This window comes from Canis aureus, chromosome 13 (assembly GCF_053574225.1).
Source record: "Canis aureus isolate CA01 chromosome 13, VMU_Caureus_v.1.0, whole genome shotgun sequence".
NCBI classification, from domain to species: Eukaryota; Metazoa; Chordata; class Mammalia; order Carnivora; family Canidae; genus Canis; species Canis aureus.
Genome location: NC_135623.1, coordinates 42,662,720 through 42,686,357, shown reverse-complemented (window position 1 = coordinate 42,686,357; position 23,638 = coordinate 42,662,720). Strand labels below are relative to the sequence as shown.

Genomic DNA, 23,638 nt, shown 5'->3' with positions numbered 1-23,638 from the left:
AATACTCAGTACGGGATCCCTGGGTGGCGCCGCGGTTTGGCGCCTGCCTTTGGCCCAGGGCGCGATCCTGGAGACCCGGGATCGAATCCCATGTTGGGCTCCCGGTGCATGGAGCCTGCTTCTCCCTCTGCCTGTGTCTCTGCCTCTCTCTCTCTCTCTCTGTGACTATCATAAATAAATAAAAATTTAAAAAAAAAAAAAAAAAAAGAAAATACTCAGTACTATGGATTTGTCCTGTTGGTGTCCCGACCAAACTAAACTGAGGAACAGGGGTTTTTCAGTATCTCACCAAAAAAATATCAGCTGTTTTAAAGCTTAAGGATAAAAAGTGTCCTTATTAGAGTGCAGTTACAACTTTTGCTATTTTAATGTGCGTGGTTTTTATATTTTTTTATAGGTTTTAAAAAAATATAATGTAAAAAGTAGTTGGTAAAATACAATATTGTCACAAATTTCTGCTCAGTACCCTCCCCTGAGCCCTTGAGCAAACAAATATCATATGATACCTGTTGAGCATACCTCACTACTTACATAGACCTAAAAATGAGAAAATAAGCAAAATACATAGAGATTCAAAGTAGCTACCCAGAGCTGGATGATAAAACATGTGTTTTAGCATAGGGGAATTATTATAAGGTTCTTACTTTTAGTTGGGCTAATGGTTATAGTATGTTTGGTAATCTGGTAAAGTTGCTCATCACAAGTAAAAAATAGTAAACTAGAAAAGAAATTACAAGTAGATTATTGAGAAAATCTTTTTGGCAGCAAATACTTAGACTTTATTTGTGGTTCTACTATGAATCATACCATTGCTGTATGTACCACTAAGAAAAAAGAGGCTGTCAATTTTATTTTGACATCCCCTTAATGATAAGCTGCATCCTAATTTCAGAGATGTTAAAATGTGTGGGAAAGATGATCCTAGTTTTAAATCTCAGTTCTATCATTTATTGTTCATTTGACTTTGGTCAGGGGACTTCTTTGAATCTGTGAATTTATTTGTGAAAATGGAATAGCATAGCTGCTATGGATAGTCCACTCTAGAGGTAGGAGGACTAAATGAATTAAACAATATGAAAGTCATTTGTACAGGGTATGCATTTAATATTATGAATTTAGCTTTCATTTCTTCCTTTTAAAACTTGTCATTCGGGCAACCCCGGTGGTGTAGTGGTTTAGTGCCGCCTGCATCCCAGGGCGTGATCCTGGAGACCCGGGATCAAGTCCCACGTCGGGCTCTCTGCATGGAGCCTGCTTCTCCCTCTGCCTGTGTCTCTGCCTCTCTCTCTCTGTCTCTGTCTCTATGAATAAATAAATACATGATCTTTTTAAAAAAAAAACCTTGTCATTGTTAGAATAATAGGAAGAGGTTCCTAACAGCTGACCAAGGGGAGAAAAAAAATGTAATATATTGGTTAAATAAGAACTTTAAACAGAAAATTCCTGTTGGAGTTGTTTAATAGTGTCAAACATCACTCTTTCTTCTCTCTCCAGTCCCCTTTACATGTCCTATGTCCCCATTTATATATAAGATATCACTGATTTCTTCCAATGTGATGATTAATATTTATAATGATGAGACCTATGCATCAAAATACTATATTGGTTTTTAAAGAGCACATTTGAGGAAAATTTCTAATCCTTCTAAATTCAGTTGTGATGCTTCAGACCTCCATTTTTACTTGGTTTTGTAGAATCCCTGCTCTTCTGATGATACTGCATAAATATAGCATTATTAATCAAAGTGTCTGGATCTTGAAGAAATATTGTATTGTGATTGGTGGACACGAGAACTCCTTTTTATATTCCTATTTTGAAGATTCCCAGTAAACTCAAAATGGCATTTTTTTTAGCTTTAATTTCGTGTTCATTCTTTTTTTTAATTTTTTAATTTTTTAATTTTTTTTTTTTTTAGGATTGTTCGAGTCACGTTCAGTTGATAGGATGAAAAAATTTAAGAGAAGGCTATCCCTCACTCTTCGAGGAAGCCAGACTATTGATGAATCATTGTCTGAATTGGCGGAACAAATGACCATTGAAGAAAACAGCAGCAAGGATAATGGTAAATATTTGGCTGGGGAGGGGAGGGAAGGAGAGATGCTTCTCCGTTTTAATTACTTTATAAATTGAATGTGAATTTAATTTTCTGATAAGTTCCTAATAGCTTCCTTTTGTTTATTTGTCTTGTTCTCTAGTTCTTAGGAAACAGAAGACTACGTGACTTTTGCTTGCGCTTACTTATTGGAATGTTTCATTCTTACTGCAGGAGTGTTATTATACCTAGTCTCTAACCCTTATGGATTTTCCTATCCTGTTTATCTTTCTTTTTTGTGTGTGTGTATTTTTTTATTGGCATTCGATTTGCCAACATAAAGTATAACACCCAGTGTTCATCCTGTCAAGTGCCCCCTTAGTGCCCGTCACCCAGTCACCCCATCCCCTTGCCCACCACCTCCCCTTCCATTATCCCTTGTTCATTTCCCAGAGTTAGGAGTCTCATGTTCTGTCACCTTCTCTGATATTTCCCACTCATTTTCTCTCCTTTCCCCTTTAATCCTTTTCACTATTTTTTATATTCCCCGTATGAATGAAACCATATAATGTTTGTCCTTCTCCGATTGACTTACTTCACTCTTTCTGTTTTTTTAATTGGCTCTTAAATAAGAATACCTTATATAATATCATCCTAGTTGTTAAATAATGGTTTTTAAGATAATTCAAGTTAACACAGCTTAAAAGTGTAGTAAGTTTGTGAAATTCCTGTTTGATGTTCCTCATAATTTTGTGACAGTATATATGCATATGGACTATAAATGACAAGGTTCATGACATGAGTGAATCTTACTCTTTCCTTATTTTATATTTACTGTAGAATCTATCCATAATATTGAGATAATCCATAATATCTACTACTTAACAGTAGATAGGCATATAACATTTCATGTGTTTGACAGTTCTTTTTTACAATGTAAAGTAATACACAGATGCTGATATAAAATGAAAAGAGCTTATTAAATTGAGTAGATTAAAATGTAAAATCCTGATGAAATTTATAGAACAGGGGTACGTATTTTAGAACTGAAGTAACCCTGGGGATATTATAGTAATAATCATGAAGGAGTTGCAGGAATGACTGCCTTCTCTGGCAAGCCTTTCTTCCCTGTGCCTGAAATTCTTTTGTTAGAAATTTGTGGCAGTAGGTGAAAGCATGAATACCCTTACCCACTTTTGCTGAATGTAAATGTCCTTGTTGTGAGAGAGGGAAAGGTATAATGGAACGGGCTCTGAATTTTAGTTAAAAGTCATGGATTAGGATTTGGGATACACTAACACACCCTTACTAGTTTTTGTCTCTGAGGAAGTAATTTATCCTACTCAACCTTTAATTTATCTGTTTTCTCAGAAGGATCATTATTTACTCAAGTTTATCTGGCTGGTTGTAATATGGAAGAGGAGACAGATAAATTCAGTAGAAATATTTTTTAAAAATAATAATTTGGATATAACTTAAATGTTGGAGGGGGACACATTTTTCATTTGGGTCAAAACTCAAAGATAATTTTATAATGTCATTTTTTTCCTCTTACTAGGAACAAAATCCTTAATTCTCTCTTAGACCCTCTTTGAATTCTTGGTCTTTTAATTAAACCTTGGGGGTTTGTTTGTTTTTGAGAGGGCTGGGTTGGGGGCTGAAGGGAGAAAGAGAGGGGGAGAGAGAATCCCAAGCCCAGTGCAGAGTTCTGTGGTGGGGCTTGATCTTATGATCCTGAGATCATGACCTGAACTGAAATCAAGAGTTGGACTCCTACTAACCAACTAGGCCACCTAGACACCCCCAGTAAATGTTTTTAATTGTATTTTTAGACATATCACAGAAAAGTTAAGATATTTCAGGATCTTGTTTAAGTAACATTACTCTATTGAGAATATTTGTTAAAATTACTGAATTTGATGAATGGAATAGGTGACAATTTAAATATGAGGGAGAAAATAGATCACAGTTGAAAAAAGCAAGAATAATGTTTTATTACACATATATTATTTGAGGGCTTTCAAATGCAGTTACAACAAAAGTTACTTTTTTTGACAACTAAAATTCTTAAAGAAAACTGCATCTTTATGTTCTTAGGAAGTATAATAAAATAAATTTAACAGAATGCCACTTCTCATGATTACTTAGAATCTGAAGAAACCCCCCAAAACAGCAAAGATTGAAATGATCTAGTTTTCCAGATATTCCAGTTCCTTTTCTTTACTCAGTCTGTGTAATGGGGAAGTTTATTAAGTTGTTTAGAGTCAACAAGCCTAGTTGGTGGATATTGTGAGACTTTGTCATTCACCCAGGTTTTTTTCCTTTCTCCTGATGATCTGGTAGATGATAGCAGTGAAGTTTTTTGCAAGAGTGGATGCCACTAGGAGGTTGTAGGTAGTGCTGACTCTTACAAATAGCAAGGGTCCATGAGAGAATGAGGTTAAAAGCACAGATTATGGCTGTATGTAGGGTCTGACTAGGATTAGGTATTAATAGTGTTAAAAGAGCAGGATTGGGGTAGGGAATAAGGAAGAGTACAGCATGGGCTAAGAAATCGCATGTTCCTGCTGATAGTTCACATAATCAGAAAATCCAAATGAATAAGATGCTTGAAATCATGATTGCCATGTTATGTTAAAAATCATTAGGAAGTCTTACTTTGAACTAACTACTTTGTAGAATAAGAGATCTGCTGTTTTTCATACAGATCGTCATTACTTTAAAAAATATTGTGGTAGGGACGCCTGGGTGGCTAAGCATGATGCAGATGCAGTTAAGCATCTGCCTTCGGCTCAGGTCGTGATCCTGAGGTCCTGGAATTGAGTCCCACATTGGGCTACATGATTGCCATGTTATGTTAAAAATCATTAGGAAGTCTTACTTTGAACTAACTACTTTGTAGAATAAGAGATCTGCTGTTTTTCATACAGATCGTCATTACTTTAAAAAATATTGTGGTAGGGACGCCTGGGTGGCTAAGCATGATGCAGATGCAGTTAAGCATCTGCCTTCGGCTCAGGTCGTGATCCTGAGGTCCTGGAATTGAGTCCCACATTGGGCTACAGAGAACCTGCTTCTCCCTCTGCCTGTGTCTCTGCCTCTCTCTCTCTCTCTCTCTCTCTCTATCATGAATAAATAAATAAGATCTTTAAAAAAAAAAATACTGTGGGCAGCCTGGATGGCTCAGCGGTTTAGCGCCGCCTTCAGCCCAGGGCGCGATCCTAGAGTCCCCAGATTGAGTCCCACGTCGGGCTCCCTGCGTGGAGCCTGCTTCTCCCTCTGCCTGTGTCTCTCTGCCTCTCTCTCTCTCTGCGTCTCTCATGAATAGATAAATATTTAAAAAAATAAAAAAATACTGTGGTAAAGTATACATAATGTATAATTTACTATTTTAACTACTTTGAAGTTTTTAGTTTTTGTGGCATTAGGTACATTCACGTTGTTGTGCAGCCATCACATCACCATCTATCTCCAGAATTTTTTCACTATTCCAAACTGAAACTCTATATTCATTACATAATAGCTGTCTGTTCTCCCCTTCCTTCAGTCTCGGGTAACAACTATTCTACTTTTCTGTCTTCTGTGAATTTAAAGGTACCTCATATAAGTGGAATCATACAGTATTTGTCCTTTTGTATCTGACTTCTTTCACTTAGCATGATGTCTTAAAAGTTTCCATTTTTTAAAATACAACATATTGTCTTATTGAACTTCCAATTAATTGCTGCCGTACTCTTGAGATGTTGGAATATTTTATGATTCATGGACCCTATTCTCTTTTCTGTACACTCTCCTTGGGCTGATGTTATCCAGTCCTGTGATTTCAGCTACTATGTGTATGCTGACTATTCCTAAATCTGTATTTCTAGTCAGGATTTTTGTCTGGATCTCTGGATTCACAGCCAAATATTAGTTGGCTTCTCCATATAGATATTTAATAGAAGTTGAACTTAATACTACCAAACCATAATTCTTGATTTCCTTCCCCCCAAGTCTGCTTCTTTTCCAATTTCCCTCACTTAACCTAAACTTCTTAAAACTAGAAAACCAGGAATGAGCCTTGATTTTTCTTTTTCACATTTCTGTTTCCCCCTTCTCCTTTCTATCATTTTAGTTTCCTGTGTATTTACCATGTAAATAACTTTTAAAAACTCACTGTTAATGATAGTTACATATATGCTTGATAACATGGTTACAGCTCTTGTCCTTTTTACGTATTATTATTTATTTTTAACAGAGGCTCTGCTGTAGCTTTAAAATTTTTCTTTAGATAGATGTTTTTAATATAGGTCCTCACTAAAAGCTGGATTGGAGAATATGTATGAAAGTAATTTTGTAGCCATGTCTGCTAGCCTTTGATTCTGTCTTTATAATATATCCTAAATTTGCCGCCTCCTCTCCATTCAGTCCAGGCCACCACTGTTTGTTGTTTAAGATACTATAGTAGTCTCTTCTGTTTCCCTTCTGTTGATTTCCTCTCATCTGTTCTCCAGCAGCAACAAGAGTAATGTTTAATTTTTTAAAAAATTTTTAAATAATTATAGATTCAAAGGAAGTTGTAAACATAGTACTGAGAGGTCCCTTGTGCTCTTCTCTCAGTTCCCTCCTTTGGTTACATCTTCCTTAACTATAGACCATTATCAAGCTCGGAAAATTAATACTGGAAGTGTGAGTATAGTTTTGTGCCATTGTATCATGTGTAGATTCATATAACCATGACTGCAGTCAGGATAAGGAGGTATTCCATTACCACAAAGACATCCCTCTCATGCTACCTCTTTATAGTTATTCCACCTCTTATCTCCCACCATCCCTGACCCCTCAGAGTGGTAGTTTTAAAACATGAATGAAATCATATTACTACCTGCTTCCAAGCTACCATAACTGATTCTAATCTGAGAATAAAATTTAAACTTTTATGGTTACCTACAAACCTGCTTATCTCTCTGACCTCACTAAATAACGTATGTGTACTACAGCTACACTTGCCTTCTTTGTGTTCCTTTAACACAGTGTTTTCAGAGTTTGACCCCTGGACCAGCAACCTCAGCATCACCTGAGAATTTGTTAGAGATGCAAATTTCAGATTCCATGTCAGACCTACTGAGAGTTAGGAGGTCTGGAAGGTTGGGCCCGGCAGTCTTGTATTTTAATACTGAAACTTGCTAAAATTTGATGACTGCTGCCCTAGGAAGTCAAACTCCTGCCACGTGTTAACTCTTGCAGTAGCTTTACCCTCTGTCTGGGATATTTTTTAACTTAGATTGACTCTTTCTTGCATTTGTATCTCTGTCAAAAACACTTCTGCAGGGAGAACTTTACTCAGTATTCATTGTAAAATAGGCACTCCTTTATATTCTATCATATCTCTCTTTTGCATATTGCCTATCACTGAATTTTTTTTTTTTTTTTTTTTTTTATTTATGATAGTCACACAGAGAGAGAGAGAGGCAGAGACACAGGCAGAGGGAGAAGCAGGCTCCGTGCACCGGGAGCCCGACGTGGGACTCGATCCTGGGTCTCCAGGATCGTGCCCTGGGCCAAAGGCAGGCGCTAAACCGCTGCGCCACCCAGGGATCCCTGATATTTTTCTTTTTTTAAGATTTTATTAGCAAGAAGGCCAGCTTTAGCCAGGTAAGGGCAGAGGAAGAAACAGAGTCCCTGCTGAGCAGGGAACCTGACACAGGGCTCAGTCCCAGGACCCTTGGGATCATGATGTGAGCTAAAGGCAGATGCTTATCCAACTGAGCCACCCAGGTGCCCTGATATTTTTCTTATTCGTTAGTTTCTTATTTGTTTCCCCTTCATAAAATCTTACAGCCTTAGTAGTATTTTGCTTGTTTTGTTCACCTGTTGATGCCCAGGACCTAGAATAGTAGGCACACAATAAATAAATGTCCACTGAATAATTGAATTTTTATGATCTTTTTAAGCTATATTCCTCAAGACTGTAAAGCTTTAATCCCCAGGATAACTTTACAGAGTGACTAAAACATGTTGTCTATAGGCAGAATATATGTGTATTTTATTATGATTCCAGATATGGAATATTATAACATAGAAAGAAGAAATTTTTAAATATGTTCTAGCCTATATCTTACACTGTTTGACTATTTCATTTTTGCATTTGTATTATATATCTCCTCTGCATTCATTATTAAATCATTGGTTATTTTACTAAGCTTAAGATCCCTTAAATCTTTGATCAGCCAGCTACCACCAAGGAATGTACAGGCCATGGGACACTTTAGACAGGCATTATCTGTTACTAGTTAGGTACTTTTCCTTTTTCCAGTTTGATGTTTTACCAAAATTAGAGAACTTGAGTTCTGTTTGACCCCCAAGGACCCTTTGGGTCATCCTCCTCCTCCCATTTTCTTTTATGCAGCCATTATCAGTAGAGGTGTGGGTCATAAAGTCTTCTTGTTCTTTGTGTCTCATAAACCTTTACAGGTAGGGGAAATACCCACATCAGGAGATACTCTTGCTTCTGATTATCAACTACAAAAGAAGAGCTGGTTCCATTTTAGAGGAGAAGATATTCAGAGAAGCCTAGTTCCTTTTAAAATTCCTTGATTACTACCAGTAAAACATAATTCTAATACAAAAGACTAATTATTTGTCATAGAAGAATGTATCATGTCTTTAACCTATTTTAGAGCTCTTACTTAGAGGTGGAAAGGAATCCTGAGATTCCTCATAAGCATTACAAAACAGGATTTCTCCTGTTTTGTATATAATTACAATTAAATAAATTTTAAGGTTTATATTTTTTAAATGTTTCTGCTTGTGTATACATCTGTAATTTCTTTAAAAAGCAAAAACCTCGGGCAACCCGGGTGGCTCAGCAGTTTAGCGCCGCCTTCGGTCCAGAGTGTTGTCCTGTCCTGGAGACCCAGGATCAAGTCCCACGTCGGGCTCGCTGCATGGAGCCTGCTTCTCCCTCTGCCTGTGTCTCTGCCTCTCTCTCTCTGTCTCTCTCTCTCTCTGTCTCTACGAACAAATAAATAAAATCTTTAAAAAAAAATAATAAAAAGCGAAAACCTCTTTATATTGAAAGTCCTAAATTTTGGGTAATAAATTTCAGAACCTCTATATTGATCTGTGCTTAACTACTTCTGTGTTTAACCATTAACTGACGTACCTTTTGAATGTATAGCAAATAGGGACATAAATTCATTCAGGCCAGGACCATGTCGTTTATATACTCTAGCATGCCTAATTATAAGGGATATTTGAGGCAGTTAGTAAATGTACAGTAGTTTGGAAATAAGCTTGAGATACATTAAAATAAGCAAATGGTTGAAATCTGTGGACTGTATTAGTAGTTTTATGATTGCTAACCAATTTTGGTTATTTCCAAAAGTGGATATTTAAGTGATTAGACTACTTTCAAATATTAAAGTGTTTTCTGTGGTTTTTCATAGAAATTATTTAATTCTGCTTCTTTGTATAGATAGCCAAAGAACTCTTAAATGTTACTAATCTCATAAACCTTTTGTTTTCTGTTTTGCTTTCTCAATCCTTCTCATGTGATCCTGGATCTTGGGCTGCTAATGGAATGATTTTGGATACTGTGAACCACAGAGCCTATTGTGAAGAATGGCAGGCCTCCAACCTCTCACAGTATGCATTCCTTCCTTCACCAGTACACAGGGTCCTTCAAGAAGCCCCCATTGCGGAGACCACATAGTGTTATTGGAGGAAGCCTTGGATCCTTCATGGCAATGCCCAGAAATGGAAGCAGATTAGGTAATTTAATGGCCCTTTTTTTTTTTTAATTTTCTTACTGTAGATCATATACATAGCTATTGTTAGAGTTGTATGGAAGTCAGCTAGCCTTCATTATCTGATTTTTTTTGTAAACTAAAAATCAAGTTGAAAATAACAGAGATAGCAGAAAGAAGGCTCTACAGAGGTACTAGTGCTGACACTACAGAGGAGTAACATTTGAAAACCTATCCATCAGGAAAAAAACAAAACCCTTAGGAAATGGATGCATAATTTCAAGATGAAATCATGAAGATCGTGCTTAATTTAGGGTCTTACCATAGTAATTCCAGATCATCGCCGTACAAGAACCCAGTGCAATGATTTGTATACATGAATGTCACCTGAGCTGCTATTCTTATATCACTATGTCGTTCTAAATATTTAGGAAAGATACATACCTGCAAGTTTCTGTTTATTTCTCTGGTCTTTTTTCATAGCATCTTACTATCGTGTTTTTATTTTTATATTTTTAAAAGGTATTTTTATTTTTTTTAAAATTTTTTAAAGGTATTTTTAAAGATTTTATTTATTTATTTGAGTAAGAGCACATGAGCTAGGGGTTGGGTAGACAGAGAGGTGAAAACAGACTCCCCACTGAGCAGGGGGCCAGATATGTGGGACTCGGTCCCTGGATTGCGGGATCATGACCAGAGTCAAAGGCATATGCTTAAGTCAAAGGCATATGCTTAACAAACTAAGCCCCTCAAGTGTCCCTATGTTTTGATTTTTAAAATCCATTTAAGGGCAGCCCGGGTGGCTCAGTGGTTTAGCACCGCCTTTCAGTCCAGGGTGTGATCCTGGAGACCCGGGATCGAGTCCCACATCGGGCTCCCTGTATGGAGCCTGCTTCTCCCTCTGCCTGTGTCTCTGCCTCTCTCTCTCTCTCTCTCTCTCTCTCTGTGTCTCTCATGAATAAATAAATAAAATCTTTAAAAAAAATCCATTTAAACATAATGATTTTATAGTCTCATGACATAAGTTTCTAAGGCTTTTATTTTGCCACTTGCTTATCTGCTTCCTTTGCCATGGTAGGTTATTTACTCATGTGTTTTGTTAACTTGAGGAATATGAGCTTTTGAGTTTTGTTAATATGAGGAATATAGAGTGGGGTTTTATCTATGGGAGAAATGTAGGTCACCTTTATCCCTGCAGATGTAACTTTGTGGAATGGTGTGCTGGAATTGGCTCACACTGGTTCATGAGAGATGATTGTTAAATTTTCAGGAGTTTTGCAAGCTGGTTGTTAAATATAGCCATTATTAAAATTTATTTATTTATTTATTTATTTTTTAATTTTTTTTAATTTTTATTTATTTGTGATAGTCACAGAGAGAGAGAATGAGGCAGAGACACAGGCAGAGGGAGAAGCAGGCTCCATGCACCGGGAGCCCGACGTGGGATTCGATCCCGGGTCTCCAGGATCGCGCCCTGGCCAAAGGCAGGCGCCAAACCGCTGCGCCACCCAGGGATCCCCATTATTAAAATTTAAATGTTAAAAACCTATAACTAAGTAAGCTAATTAAAAACAAAAGTAATGAATCTTTAAAGATCATTATTTCCAAATTATTTTACTACACTATTACCTCTGCTTTTGGGGTTATTTCTGTTTTATAGCCAAAATTTTATGTAGTGGTATGTACATTTCTTCCCAACTGTATGCTTGGTGTTGGTCATGTTATAGCTTGAAGTTGACCATGAAGGGAGTATTTACCCCACCGAAATTGGAAAACATTCAGATCAGGACTTGGTTTATTGTTTTGTTGTCTAGTGGGGATTGGCAAACTTTTATGCAAAGGGCCAGATTGTAAATTTTTCAGGTTTTATAGGCCACATATGCTTTCTGTTGCATATTTTTCTGCTTTTTAAAAATAACTCTTTAAAGATGCAGAAAATATTTTTACCTTAGGAGCCATACAAAAACAGGTCACCTTTGCTGATATTTGGTCTGAATTTAAGAAAGTAATATTGAAAATGTTAGTAATGCATATTCAATTTAACAGTGTGTTATATTTGTGGCTTTTACACTTGTGAATGGCACAAAATTGAGCCATTTGAGAGGTAAATATTCTTCTAGTATACAAAAACTATTACCTTGAGCAAAGAGGTTGTTCACACCATTGACAAATGAGTGAAGTTTTGACATAAGCCTTCCTTGTTTAACTTTTATCTTATTAGTGGAAATAAAAATACTGATACTCATGTTGGAATTACACTTGTTTGTTAATGACATGAACAATTTCTTGGTTGAATCAGATGGTACTCAAGTATTTATTTATATATAGTCTGAGATGAATGTGCTCCTTTGTAGTCCTTGTGCAGTAGAACAGATTTAATTATGCCCTTTATAGGACTTTGGGAGTCTTGTCTTTTCTTTAGGATGCTCTCACTTGCACCTCAGACACCTGACACTTCTTTAATCCCAGTGTGGCAGCTAAACTCCAACACCTTCTTACCAAGATCAACAGCTCCTCCCTGAGAGAGTGACAGACTCAATTTATGCATAACAGCTTTTGGCCCTCAGTTCTCTCTTTGTCTCTGCTTCCTGAGTACTATGCACATATTCTTGCAAACTCAGCTATATATTTTAAAGTATTATTACATTTTATTCAACATTTCCTTGAGGAAGAAAGTTTTCAGATTTTGCCAGAAAAAAGAAGACCTGGTTAAATTATCTTTAATATATTTTTTTAAGATTTTATTTATTTATTCATGAGAGACAGAGAGAGAGACAGAGAGAGAGAGAGAGGCAGAGGGAGAAGTAGGCTCCATGCAGGGAGCTTGACGTGGGACTCAATCCCGGGACTCCAGGATCAGGCCCTGGGCTGAGGGCAGCACTAAACCGCTGAGCCACGTGGGCTGCCCCATCTTTAATATTTTAAAAGTGTGACAGAAAAGAATCCTTGGCCTCAGATATGTTACCAGCAGATTAGGATTTAGTTATCAACACATTGAATTTTATTTCCAAGTTAATTTTTTGTTTAGATTTTAATATAAAATTTCTCCAGAAATCTTTATGTAATTGAAGTATATTCTTTTATTTTATTTTATTTTATTTTTTTTTATTTTTTATTTATGATAGTCACACAGAGAGAGAGAGAGAGACGCAGAGACAGGCAGAGGGAGAAGCAGGCTCCATGCACCGGGAGCCCGACGTGGGATTTGATCCCGGGTCTTCAGGATCGCGCCCTGGGCCAAAGGCACGCGCTAAACCGCTGCGCCACCCAGGGATCCCTTTTTTTTTTTATTTATGAAGTATATTCTTAAATTACATATCAATCTATTAAAAACCATCATATTTGCAATTGCTTATCATTGTGAGTAGGGATTTTCAAGGGACATGTGGGTGGCTCAGTTGGTTAAACATCTGACTCTTGATTTTGGCTCAGGTCACGAACTCAGGGTCATGAGGTCAAGCCCTCCCCCAACCCCCTGCCTGGTTGGGCTCCGAGCTGGGTGTGGAGTCTGCCTAAGATTATTTCCCCCTCTGCCTCCCTGTTCCCCGCTCCTACACATGTATTTTCTCTTTCTAAAAAGAAAATAATGTGTTATCAAGACAAAAAAAAATTTAGGGAATTCTAAGACTGATTTGGATAAGATCCTTTGGTTCATTTCTTTGTTAAACAGTTCCCATTTTCATAAGCAAATATTCATTAAAAATACAAACTTGTGACTATAAAATACTACTTTGTTTTACATATTGGTGTTTCATATAACATTTCATTTGAAAGAAAAGGTGCAGTTATCTAGAACATTCTTTGATTTTTAGTTAATAGTCAATTTATTGGATTATTTTTTGAGCACCTTCTAAATGCCAGACACTTTAAGTTTGGGGAATATAAAATGAATGAGCTAAATCCTGCCCCAAGGGATCTCATAACTTGCTATAAAATCATATGAAACCAAAAAATGCACTTCAGTGCAGTAGATGTGGTAAGTGTGGGCACAATAGTCATCTGTGTCTCAGTGTAGAAAAGATTTCACTGATGACAAATGAACATAGTTTTGAAAAATAAGTATGAGTTTACCAAATTGGTAAATTGGGGAAAGGCATCTCTTATGAATAAAAGAAGGAGGAGAAAGTGTGTTGTGTTAAAACATTCTAGCATGAAGCAATATGATACTTCTTGGGGAATGAATAATTGTATAAAGAAAAACAGTGGTAAGAAATGTGTTTGAGATCTAGCATTTGTTTCTGCTGGGCAACTCTTGCTAGATGAATTACAGGATGATTGACAAACACAAATGTAAGCAGGTATACAAGTTTGTTTTTAATGTATTTCCAGATGGAATTAATCTTCCTCCTCACTACTCCCATTTAACTTTTATCATTAATTAGAAAACAAAAACAAAAATCACCACTTTGATAATTTAAATATGTTTTTGCCTGTTTCTATAGTTAAATAATCACTGAATACTTTTTGAATTGTTCTTTTATTTTTAACACTGTGGAGAGGGGAAGCTGCATTAGTGGCTTTAAAAAAATTTTTTAAAGAATATTCAAAGAAGTAGATCATTTGGCTATAGACTCAGTAGCACATTACTTTACAGAAAAAATACTAAACTAAATAAAAGGCTAAAGATCAGGTTTCTATTTTAGCTCTGCCTCTGAGCTGTGTAACCTTTGAAAATCATTTAACCTTTCAAAGTCTCAGTTCCCAGATCTAGAAAATGAGAGAACTAAGTAATCCTTTTTCCAGTCTGTAATTTTATTATTCAGCTCCTGATAATAACTTGGTTGTTAATTTTTTTCATATTTTTCATAATCTCAAGAGTGTGAAAGGTTTGTCACTACTGTTTCAAGACATCTAAGTTCTATTTTGCTCTATTAGCTACGCACCTAGAGCAGCAGAATGTAGAATGATTTTTTTTCTTTTTTAAGATTTTATTTATTTATTCATGAGAGACACAAAGATTGAGGCAGAGATACAGGCAGAGGGAGAAGAGGGCCCAATGTGGGACTCAATCCCAGGACTCTGGGATCACGCCCCAAGCGGAAGGCAGACACTAAGCCACTGAGCCACCTAGGCATCCCGAGAATGTAGGATGATTTTTGTGTGTTGGCTACCTATATCTTATTTGTAGAAATAATAAATTGTGTGATATAGTAGTATATAAAATATATCTTTGAAGATAAATGATGTTTCCTTTTGTGATACAGATATTGTTCATGAAAATCTAAAAATGGGATCAGATGGTGAGAGTGACCAAGCTTCTGGGACATCATCTGATGAAGTACAGTCACCTACAGGCGTTTGTCTTAGAAATCGTATACATAGACGAATCTCAATGGAGGTAACAATACACCCGCATATATGTGTTTGTATAAATACATATACACATCAAACAGTAAATGCCCATTGGAAAATTTTCATGAAGGCAAATGACATTGTAAGAAAATTGTTTCTCTGCATTAGTAAAAAAATAGCCTTGTCAATATTTCCTTTTTCTAGTTATCTACTATTCCAAGGGAAATCTACATTAATTATATTTAACATTCTGCAGAACACGTATAGAATCTCTGTAAGAGAAATGTGAATTTTCAAAAATACTGGAAATTCAGAATGGTACTTTAGCATTTTTCTTTTCAGAAAATATGATTTTAATTCTATTTTTGAGGTTCATCCAGATACTTAATATTTATTTTATATTTTATTTCAGATTTTTAAAAAAGATTTTATTTATTTATTCATGAGAGATAGAGAGAGAGAGGCAGAGACATAGGCAGAGGGAGAAGCAGGCTCCATGCAGGGACCCCGAGGTGGGACTCGATCCTGGGTCTCCAGGATCATGCCCTGAGCTGAAGATGCTCAACCACTGAGCCATGCAGGCATCTCTTATTTCAGATTTCAAACCCTGTACATAAAATAAGCACTACTTTTTTTTTTGCTTTATATTATAAATAATGGATATCATTGCCTTGATGGCTTATTATACATACCAGTTTCTGTAGAACATATAAGTTATGTTTTCATGTAAAAGAATAGCTCAGGTATAACCTTGAGACCGAAGTTGATTATGAATGTTATTATTTCAGTATATACTATAGATTATAAAAGTTTTCTCCAAAACAATTGAAAGTGTTTTGAAGAATATTGTTATTTAAAAATAAATAATTTTAAAAAGAATATTGGGTTTTTTTGTTTTGTTTTTGGTACTTTTGAGTTGAGATTACAGTGCTTAGGTATCTGTCCCATTGGCTGATTGCATTTTCATTGATTAAAGATTGCTGCTAAATCAGTTAAAAAAACAGTATCAGTTTTCTAAATGACAAATTAATATTTTCAACTCTGAGATCAACTTGCTATCCATATCACTATAATTATATTACAATAATAAAATATATTTATTTTTCTTCATATGTATAATTTTATCATGTTTAAAAAGTTTTTTACTACTAGGATTTTTATTAGGATGTTTATTAGGATTTTTTTTACTATTAGGACTTTACTATTGGGATTTTTATAAGGCTTTTTTTTTTTTTAACTTAGTCTTCACTGAGCTATATTTATTTTTTGCCCCAAAGGTGATAGTCCATTGATGATATTCTTTCTTTTGTATAATAGCTGAAAAGACTTCTTTCTTAACATCTTCTGCATCTTGCATACATATATATTCTTATCTCGAATGTTTTTGGATTCTGTATATACTTCTAGATAAGTTTTAAATATTTTGTTCTTATAATAATGTTATTTGATTTATTTGGGATTATGTAAAATATAAAACTAATATGGGAGAACCATTATATTTTTATTATTTAGTCTTAGCATTTGGGAGTATGGTATATATTTCTATACTTGAGTCATATATCTCTCAGTAAATTTTTACATAATTCCTATACATCTCAATTTTGTTTTATACTATTATGGATAGTAGGGATTTATTTTTTATAGGATTTATGTTTCTTGGTGTGACAATATAGGCAAGATTCCCTTTTGAATTTCTCCCAGTTCACATTTATAATTAAATGGAACAGAAATACCCCATCCTTTTTTTTTTTTTTTTTTAAGAGCCACCCTTGTATCCTTGGAATAAATCCCACTTAATTGTGGCAAATGATATATATGATATGTTAAATATATATATTATATTAAATATATATATTTAAGTTAGCTCTATGCCCAGCATGGCCAGGCACTCCTAATTTTTTTAATGTATTGTTTGGAGCTGATTTGCTAATTTTTTTGTGGGATTTTTGCATATATGTTCAGAGATACTGGCTTATAGTTACTTTTTTTGTGGTGTTTTTATCTGGTTTTGGTATCAGGATAATGCCAGCCTCATAGAATGAATTTAGAAGGTTTCTTTCCTCTTCTATTTTTTTGGAGTAGTTTGAGAAGAATAGATATTAACTCTTGTTTAAATTTTTGATGAGATTCATCTGAGAGACCAGTCTGGTCCAGAGCTTTTGTGTGTTGGAAACTTTTTGATAACTGACTGATTCAGTTTCATTGCTGGTAATTCTTGTTTTCAGATTTTCTTCCTCATTCACTTTTGGGAAGTTGTTATATGTTTCTAGGAATTTATCCACTTCTTCTGGGTTGTCCAGTTTGTTGGCTTATAATTTGTCATTAAATTCTCTTAAAATCCTTTGCTTTTCGGTAGTGTCGGTGGTTATTTCTCATCTTTCCTTTGATTTTGAGCCCTCTCCTTTTTTTTCGATGAGTCTGGCTAATGGTTTATCAGTTTTGTTGATCTTTTCTTTTTAAAAAATGTATTTATTTGAGAGAGAGCATGCACACTGGTGCATGTGGAGGGGAGGGGCAGACAGAGAGGAAGAGAATCTCGAGCAGACTCCCTGCTGAACACAGGGCCCTACACCAGGCTCTATCTCACCACCCTGAGATCATGACCTTAGTCAAAATCAAGAATCAGTGCTTAGCCAGCTGAGCCACCCAGTTGATCTTTTCAACAAACTAGCTCTTACTTTGATCTGTTCTCTTTTTTTAAGTCTCTATTTCATTTATTTCTATTCTAATCTTTATTATTTCCTTCCTTCTAGGTTTGGGCATTGTTCTTTTTCTAGCTGCTTTATGTGTAAAGTTAGATTGTTTGAGACTTTTGTTGCTTTTTATTTCTTTCCATTGATATAGCAATAATAAAAGATTTCAGTTGTCTCACTGTGTTGCGTATAAAACCTTACAATACCTGTTTGGTTAGGTATTTAAACTGGTCACATTTTGTGGTAGTCTTTGCCTCTTCCTATATGGTATAATGTCTAAGTAAATTCCATGTGGAATTTACCAATGAAAGAACTCAGAAATAACTGGGTTGCAGAGTACCATTTCTGTAGAATTATGTTATATACTTTTGCTTACAGTAAATGTATTTGCATTCAGATATTATATATAATCAACAGGGTAACTTTGAAACTTTAATAAAACTTGTCACTTACCATTAATAAATAATATAGTAGAGCCCATGAACTCAAAAGTGAAATGCCTTTGTCTCTTCTATTTGTAGTTATCTATAAATACCTTTTTTTCCTTTTTATCTTTTTAAAGGACTTAAATAAGCGATTATCACTGCCTGCAGATATCAGAATACCTGATGGATATCTTGAAAAATTGCAGATAAACAGTCCACCGTTTGATCAACCAATGAGCCGAAGGTCTCGTAGAGCTTCTTTAGTAAGTTTTCAATCTCTGTATCTATGCCATTAAATCTGTTTGATTATCTGTATGTAAACATTTTAGATTAATTTTTATATTTACTTTCTGAATAACTAAATTTTATTGCGTTGCTTTTTGGATTTTATTGTTTTCCAATTCTTTTGAATTTAAAGATGCATATTGCAATACAATTTAAGCTATATTCTGTCTTATTTTCTGAAGAAATTTTATTGATATAACTTAGAAGTATAGTATATATATTAGATATATAAATATATATAATACAGAAAAGAACGTAAACCATAATTGTATATAGCTCAATGTATTTTTCCAAAGTTAACATACCTGTGTAACTAGTCTCCAGATCAATAAAAGAAAATTCCTCAAATCCCATAACTCCCTCCTGCCACCTCTCTGTTCAGTTTCTGCTCACACTTCCTCAACTGTAGCCACATTCCTGCTTTCTAATGCCAAAGATTAGGTTACATATGTTTCCTATTGTTTTGGTTATATTATCCTTATAATTGTCTTACTATCTCAAAAGACTTTCTAAAATTTTCATTTACATTAACATTCTTATTTTTAAAATGCTTTTGTGATTTCTGATTATTCATATCAAAACTTTTGAACTTTAATTATGACTATATAAATTACTAAAATACATTTTATACAAATACATAAATATGTATATCTAAGTTTCTATTATACAATATGCATGGAAGAATAGAGTATATATTCTGTTTTTGGCTGGCCTCTTTTGCTGAATATTATGCTCTTGTTTCATCTGGTTTATTCCATGTACTTATAGTTCATTTGTTCTTATTGTTGCATGGTATTCCATTGTATACTATACTTCATCCAGTCTCCTTTTGATGGACATTTAAATGTTTGGGTTGTTTTTAGTTTTTAGTTAGTACCAAATAGTGGTTCTGTCATCATTCTTGTACATGTATTTTGGTTAATGTGTGTAAGCATTTTTTTTGGGTGCATACCTAGGAGTGAAACTGTTGGGTCTAATTGTGCGTATATGTTCAGTTTTCCTAAACATTGTTAAAAGAGTTTCCAAAGTTATCATACCAATTTACACTCACATAAATATTTGATAATTGTTTATTCTCCTTAGCCAACTTTTGATATTGTCTTTTTTTTTAAAAAAAAAAAAAAAGAAAAATTTAAGCTTTTTTGGTGAGTGTGTAGTGTGGTTTTACTTTGCATTTTTCTGAGGACTAAGCTGAACACCTTTTTAATGTTTAATGGTCATTTAGATATACCTTCTTTTGTGATTTAACAGCTGCAGTCTGTTTTCTTTAGGGTTTTCTGCCTTTTTCTTATTGATTTATGAAAATTCTTTATATATTGTGAATAAAGAAACTGTGAATTATATGTCTTGTAGATATCTTCTAGCATTTAGCAACTGACCCTTGCAGTTGCAATAAACATTGCTGATTAAAAGGTCAGCTTTCCCTGTTGCAGTGTCACCTTTGACATAAGTTCAGGTGGTTGTGTATTTAAGGATCTCTTATGGATGCCTCTAGCCCTATAGTAGAGGTGCACACAAAGTGCTGTGGGAGGGGATGCCTGGGTGGCTTAGTGATTTAGCGCCTGCCTTTGGCCCAGAGCATGATCCTAGAGTCTTGGGATTGGGTCCCACATCGGGCTCCCTGCATGGAGCTTGCTTTTTTCTTCTGCCTGTGTCTCTGTCCCCACCCCCCACCCCCGTGTCTCTCATGAATTAAATAAATAAAATCTTAAAAAAAAAAAAAAGCGCTGTGGGACAACAGAAGAGATAGTAAGTAGAACGGCTTTGCGTATCACAGACTTGCAAAGGAGATAGTACTTGAGCTGGCTCTAGGATGGGTAGGAACTTGTCAGGTTGACAATAAATAGAAGGGTATTCTAAGCAGAGGAAACTTGATGTATTAATACCCATAAGTATGAATGTAAGTATGTTGGGGAAATTATAACTGATATGAAGGGTAAATGTGGGATAATATTAAAGGATAGGGATTAAAAGAATAGGATCAATCCAGACCATAAAAAGCTTTGGCCAGGCAAGGAGTCTGAACTTCATTTATCTCATGTAATGGACCTCAGAGTTTGATTTAAACAAGGGCTGATGAAACATTTTTGTTTCAGGACCATGTAAAGATAAAATAGGCAGGACCTCTGATACTCACCTGAACTTTGTGTCTGAAGAGCAATTGATGAGGATTCCTGAATTGCTAGCAGTTGTTATTTTTATATTTTATATCATGGAATGTTTTTATCCACCAAAAACTTCTGTTTGGTTACATATTCTAAAGAGTAAAACTACCTTATGCTGTATGTAACATGAGCACATTGTTATTTAACATTCATCAGTGTATAATAAAGTAAAAATATAGTGCCAACTCGATTTTGGTATTATAGGTTATGGTCCTCATAGTTTTGCATCACTGCCTAAGACATTTTTATTTAAATAGCTTTGCCATTTGATTACCTCGTTTTAAGTGTTCTTTGGCTATCGATTTTTATCAAAGATTAGTGCTTAAGATAAATTTTGGGGTTATTTAATGTTCAGATTGAGATGAACAATATGATATATTCACATAATTCTTAAAACTGTCCCTTATGAGCTATCTTTTTCAGTCTGCACTAAATTAAGGAAAACAGTGCCCTCTAATGAATATTAAGTGATGGAGTTTTTATTGTGGTTGAGTATTCCTACCCAACTTCCTTGGTTTTTGATCTAAAGTGGTTTATAGATTTCAGATTAATTATACCAGCTATGTTTTGGTTTCTACTAATGCACTCTTTTCATTATTCATCTGCCTTGCTAAACTAAACCATGGTCTCTTGTGAAGTATATTAGAAAATTATTCTTCACTACCTTAGGTTTAGGTATGAAGGGGAAAGGGCTAGAGAATGGATAGAAAGGGGATGGGAAAAGAAATATATCCTTCACCTGTGTTAGAGCTCATGTTTCCGTGGATAATATACTTTTTTTTTTTTGAGGTTTATTTATTTTAGAGTGAGAGTGCACACGCTCATACAAGCGGGAGGTAGGGCAGAGGGAAGGCGAAAGAATCTCAGGCAGACTCAGTGCTACACAGAGATCATGACCTGAACCAAAATGAAGTCGGATGCTTAAGCCACTGAGCCACCCAGGCATCTCTAGATAATAAACTCTTTATCTAAAAAAATAAAATGTTTTCAATATAAAATATAAAATTTTAACCTTGTCTTTCTAAAACTATAAAACTTGGTTTTTGCTTATTCATTAGTAATATATAACAATATAGTAATAACATAAATCCTTTGCATAGGAATTAAGAAACCAATCACAATTCATTTCTGGTGAAAGAGACTTACAATAGGATTAATTGGTTCTTCTATAAATTTATGATGATCATTATTGACCTCAAATGAAACCTGTTTTTCTTGGCTATCCTGTATTGTCTTTCTCTGTTTAATTCTTCCCCTCTCACTCTGCGCAGATGATCTCTCTGTGTGATAAAGAAGAGAGAAGCCATTAACTAGAAACCTCCTTGTATTTTTTAATAACAAGCATGCAAATTTATCTATGCCCGTACTCTTTCTGATCTTTCCTTCTTTTAATATTGAGAAATTGTCTTTCTTCTATCCCATCTCAGAATGCTTGAGAATATTTTTGTCATCCTGGTCCATTCATATATGTTTAGTCTCTTTCTTGACTAAATTCTTCCTATTTTTATTTAATAAACTTTTTACTTTAGAATAGTTTTAGACTTATTTTCTATAAATTTCTTTAAATTTTTCTAATTTAAAAGATAATATTGAGTTCCCATACACATATCCAGTTACCACTATTAACATTTTTCATTACTTTAGTGTATTATAACTAAGGAAATCAGCATCTTGTACATTATTACTACTCCACACTATTCATTTCCCTAGCGTCCTTTTTTTGTCCCAGGATCCCATTTAGGACACCACATTACATTTAGTTATTATATTTCATATTAAAGATACTGGTTATTGAATTGATGAAGTGCTATATAATATTACTAATGGTTGATTAGAAATGAAATGTTCTAACTCTTAACATTGAAACATTAGATTAGTGGAAAGCCCACATACCAATAGTCAAGATTCGTTAGAGCATTGATTCACTTAGAATGATAGCATGCTCACTGGAAGTTCCGTGAGCCTGTTAAGTGCAGCTCTAGTAGACTGAAAGTCTATATATGAAAATTTGCCTCATTATATTGTAATTAATAGGTTTTACACACTTACAGAATCTACTTGTTCCTAACAGCAAGTTGGATTATTCAGTCATGGCTTGAGCAGTATTATATGTACTCCTTTCTTCTTTTTCTTTTTTTTTTTTAAAGATTTTATTTATGTATTCATGATAGACACACAGAGGCAGAGACATAGGCAGAGGGAGAAGCAGACTCCCCATGGGGACCCCGATGTGGAACTCAATCCCAGGACCCCGGGATCACACCCTGAGCCAAAGGCAGACACTCAACCACCCAGACACCCCTCCTTTCATATTCCTAAGAGTAGGTGAGAAAGTAGTGTATCAAGTCCTGATGTCCCTTAGAGATAGTAAATATATTACGGAGTATGGAAGTGAGGCTTAAAATCCACTCACAATTTAGTTTACTTTTGTCATATTATGTACAGAATTAAGATAGTATCATACTGATAACAGCAATTTTTGGAAGACAAAATTACCAAGTGGAATAAAAGTTCTCAATCTGTTTTCTGTCCCAGACAAATTCTTTCTTTTCTTTTCTTTTTCTTTTTCCTTTTCTTTTTCTTTTTCTTTTCTTTTTTTTTTTTTTTTTTTTAAGATTTTATTTATTCATGAGAGGCACAGAGAGAGAGAGAGGTAGAGACATAGGCAGAGGGAGAAGTGGGCTCTCTGCAGGGAGTCTGAAGCAGGACTCGATCCCAGGACCCCAGGATTATGACCCAAGCCAAAGGCAGACGCTCAACCACTGAGCCACCCAGGTGCCCCTGCCCAGGACATTTCTGTTAGTCATGCTAACTCCATAATGGGAAATGGGTATTCGAAAAAAAATCTCCCTTCGTTCCCTGTGTTTATTATGTATGCTTTGACTTTTAGGATGGCATGTATAGAACATTGGTTTTTAACCTCAGACTGCATTGCTAGCATGTTAATACGAAGGAGGGACTTGTGATGAGCACTTGTAGATAAATTATATGTAAGTGATGAATCGCTAAATTCTCCTGA

At 35.0% G+C, this 23,638-nt stretch overlaps 1 protein-coding gene across 3 annotated transcripts in view; it reads left to right on the top strand.

Annotated features, from left to right (window-relative positions):
• The window catches only part of CDK17 (cyclin dependent kinase 17), a 135,063-nt gene that overhangs the window by 63,495 nt on the left and 47,930 nt on the right, over positions 1-23,638 (top strand). For all 3 annotated transcript variants that reach the window (XM_077845899.1, XM_077845897.1, XM_077845898.1), the window contains exons 2-5: positions 1,916-2,062; positions 9,620-9,784; positions 14,964-15,097; positions 18,307-18,432. In XM_077845899.1, coding sequence (XP_077702025.1) covers positions 1,945-2,062; positions 9,620-9,784; positions 14,964-15,097; positions 18,307-18,432 — 543 coding nt within the window. In that variant the 5' untranslated portion in view covers positions 1,916-1,944. The remainder of the gene's footprint in view (positions 1-1,915; positions 2,063-9,619; positions 9,785-14,963; positions 15,098-18,306; positions 18,433-23,638) is intronic.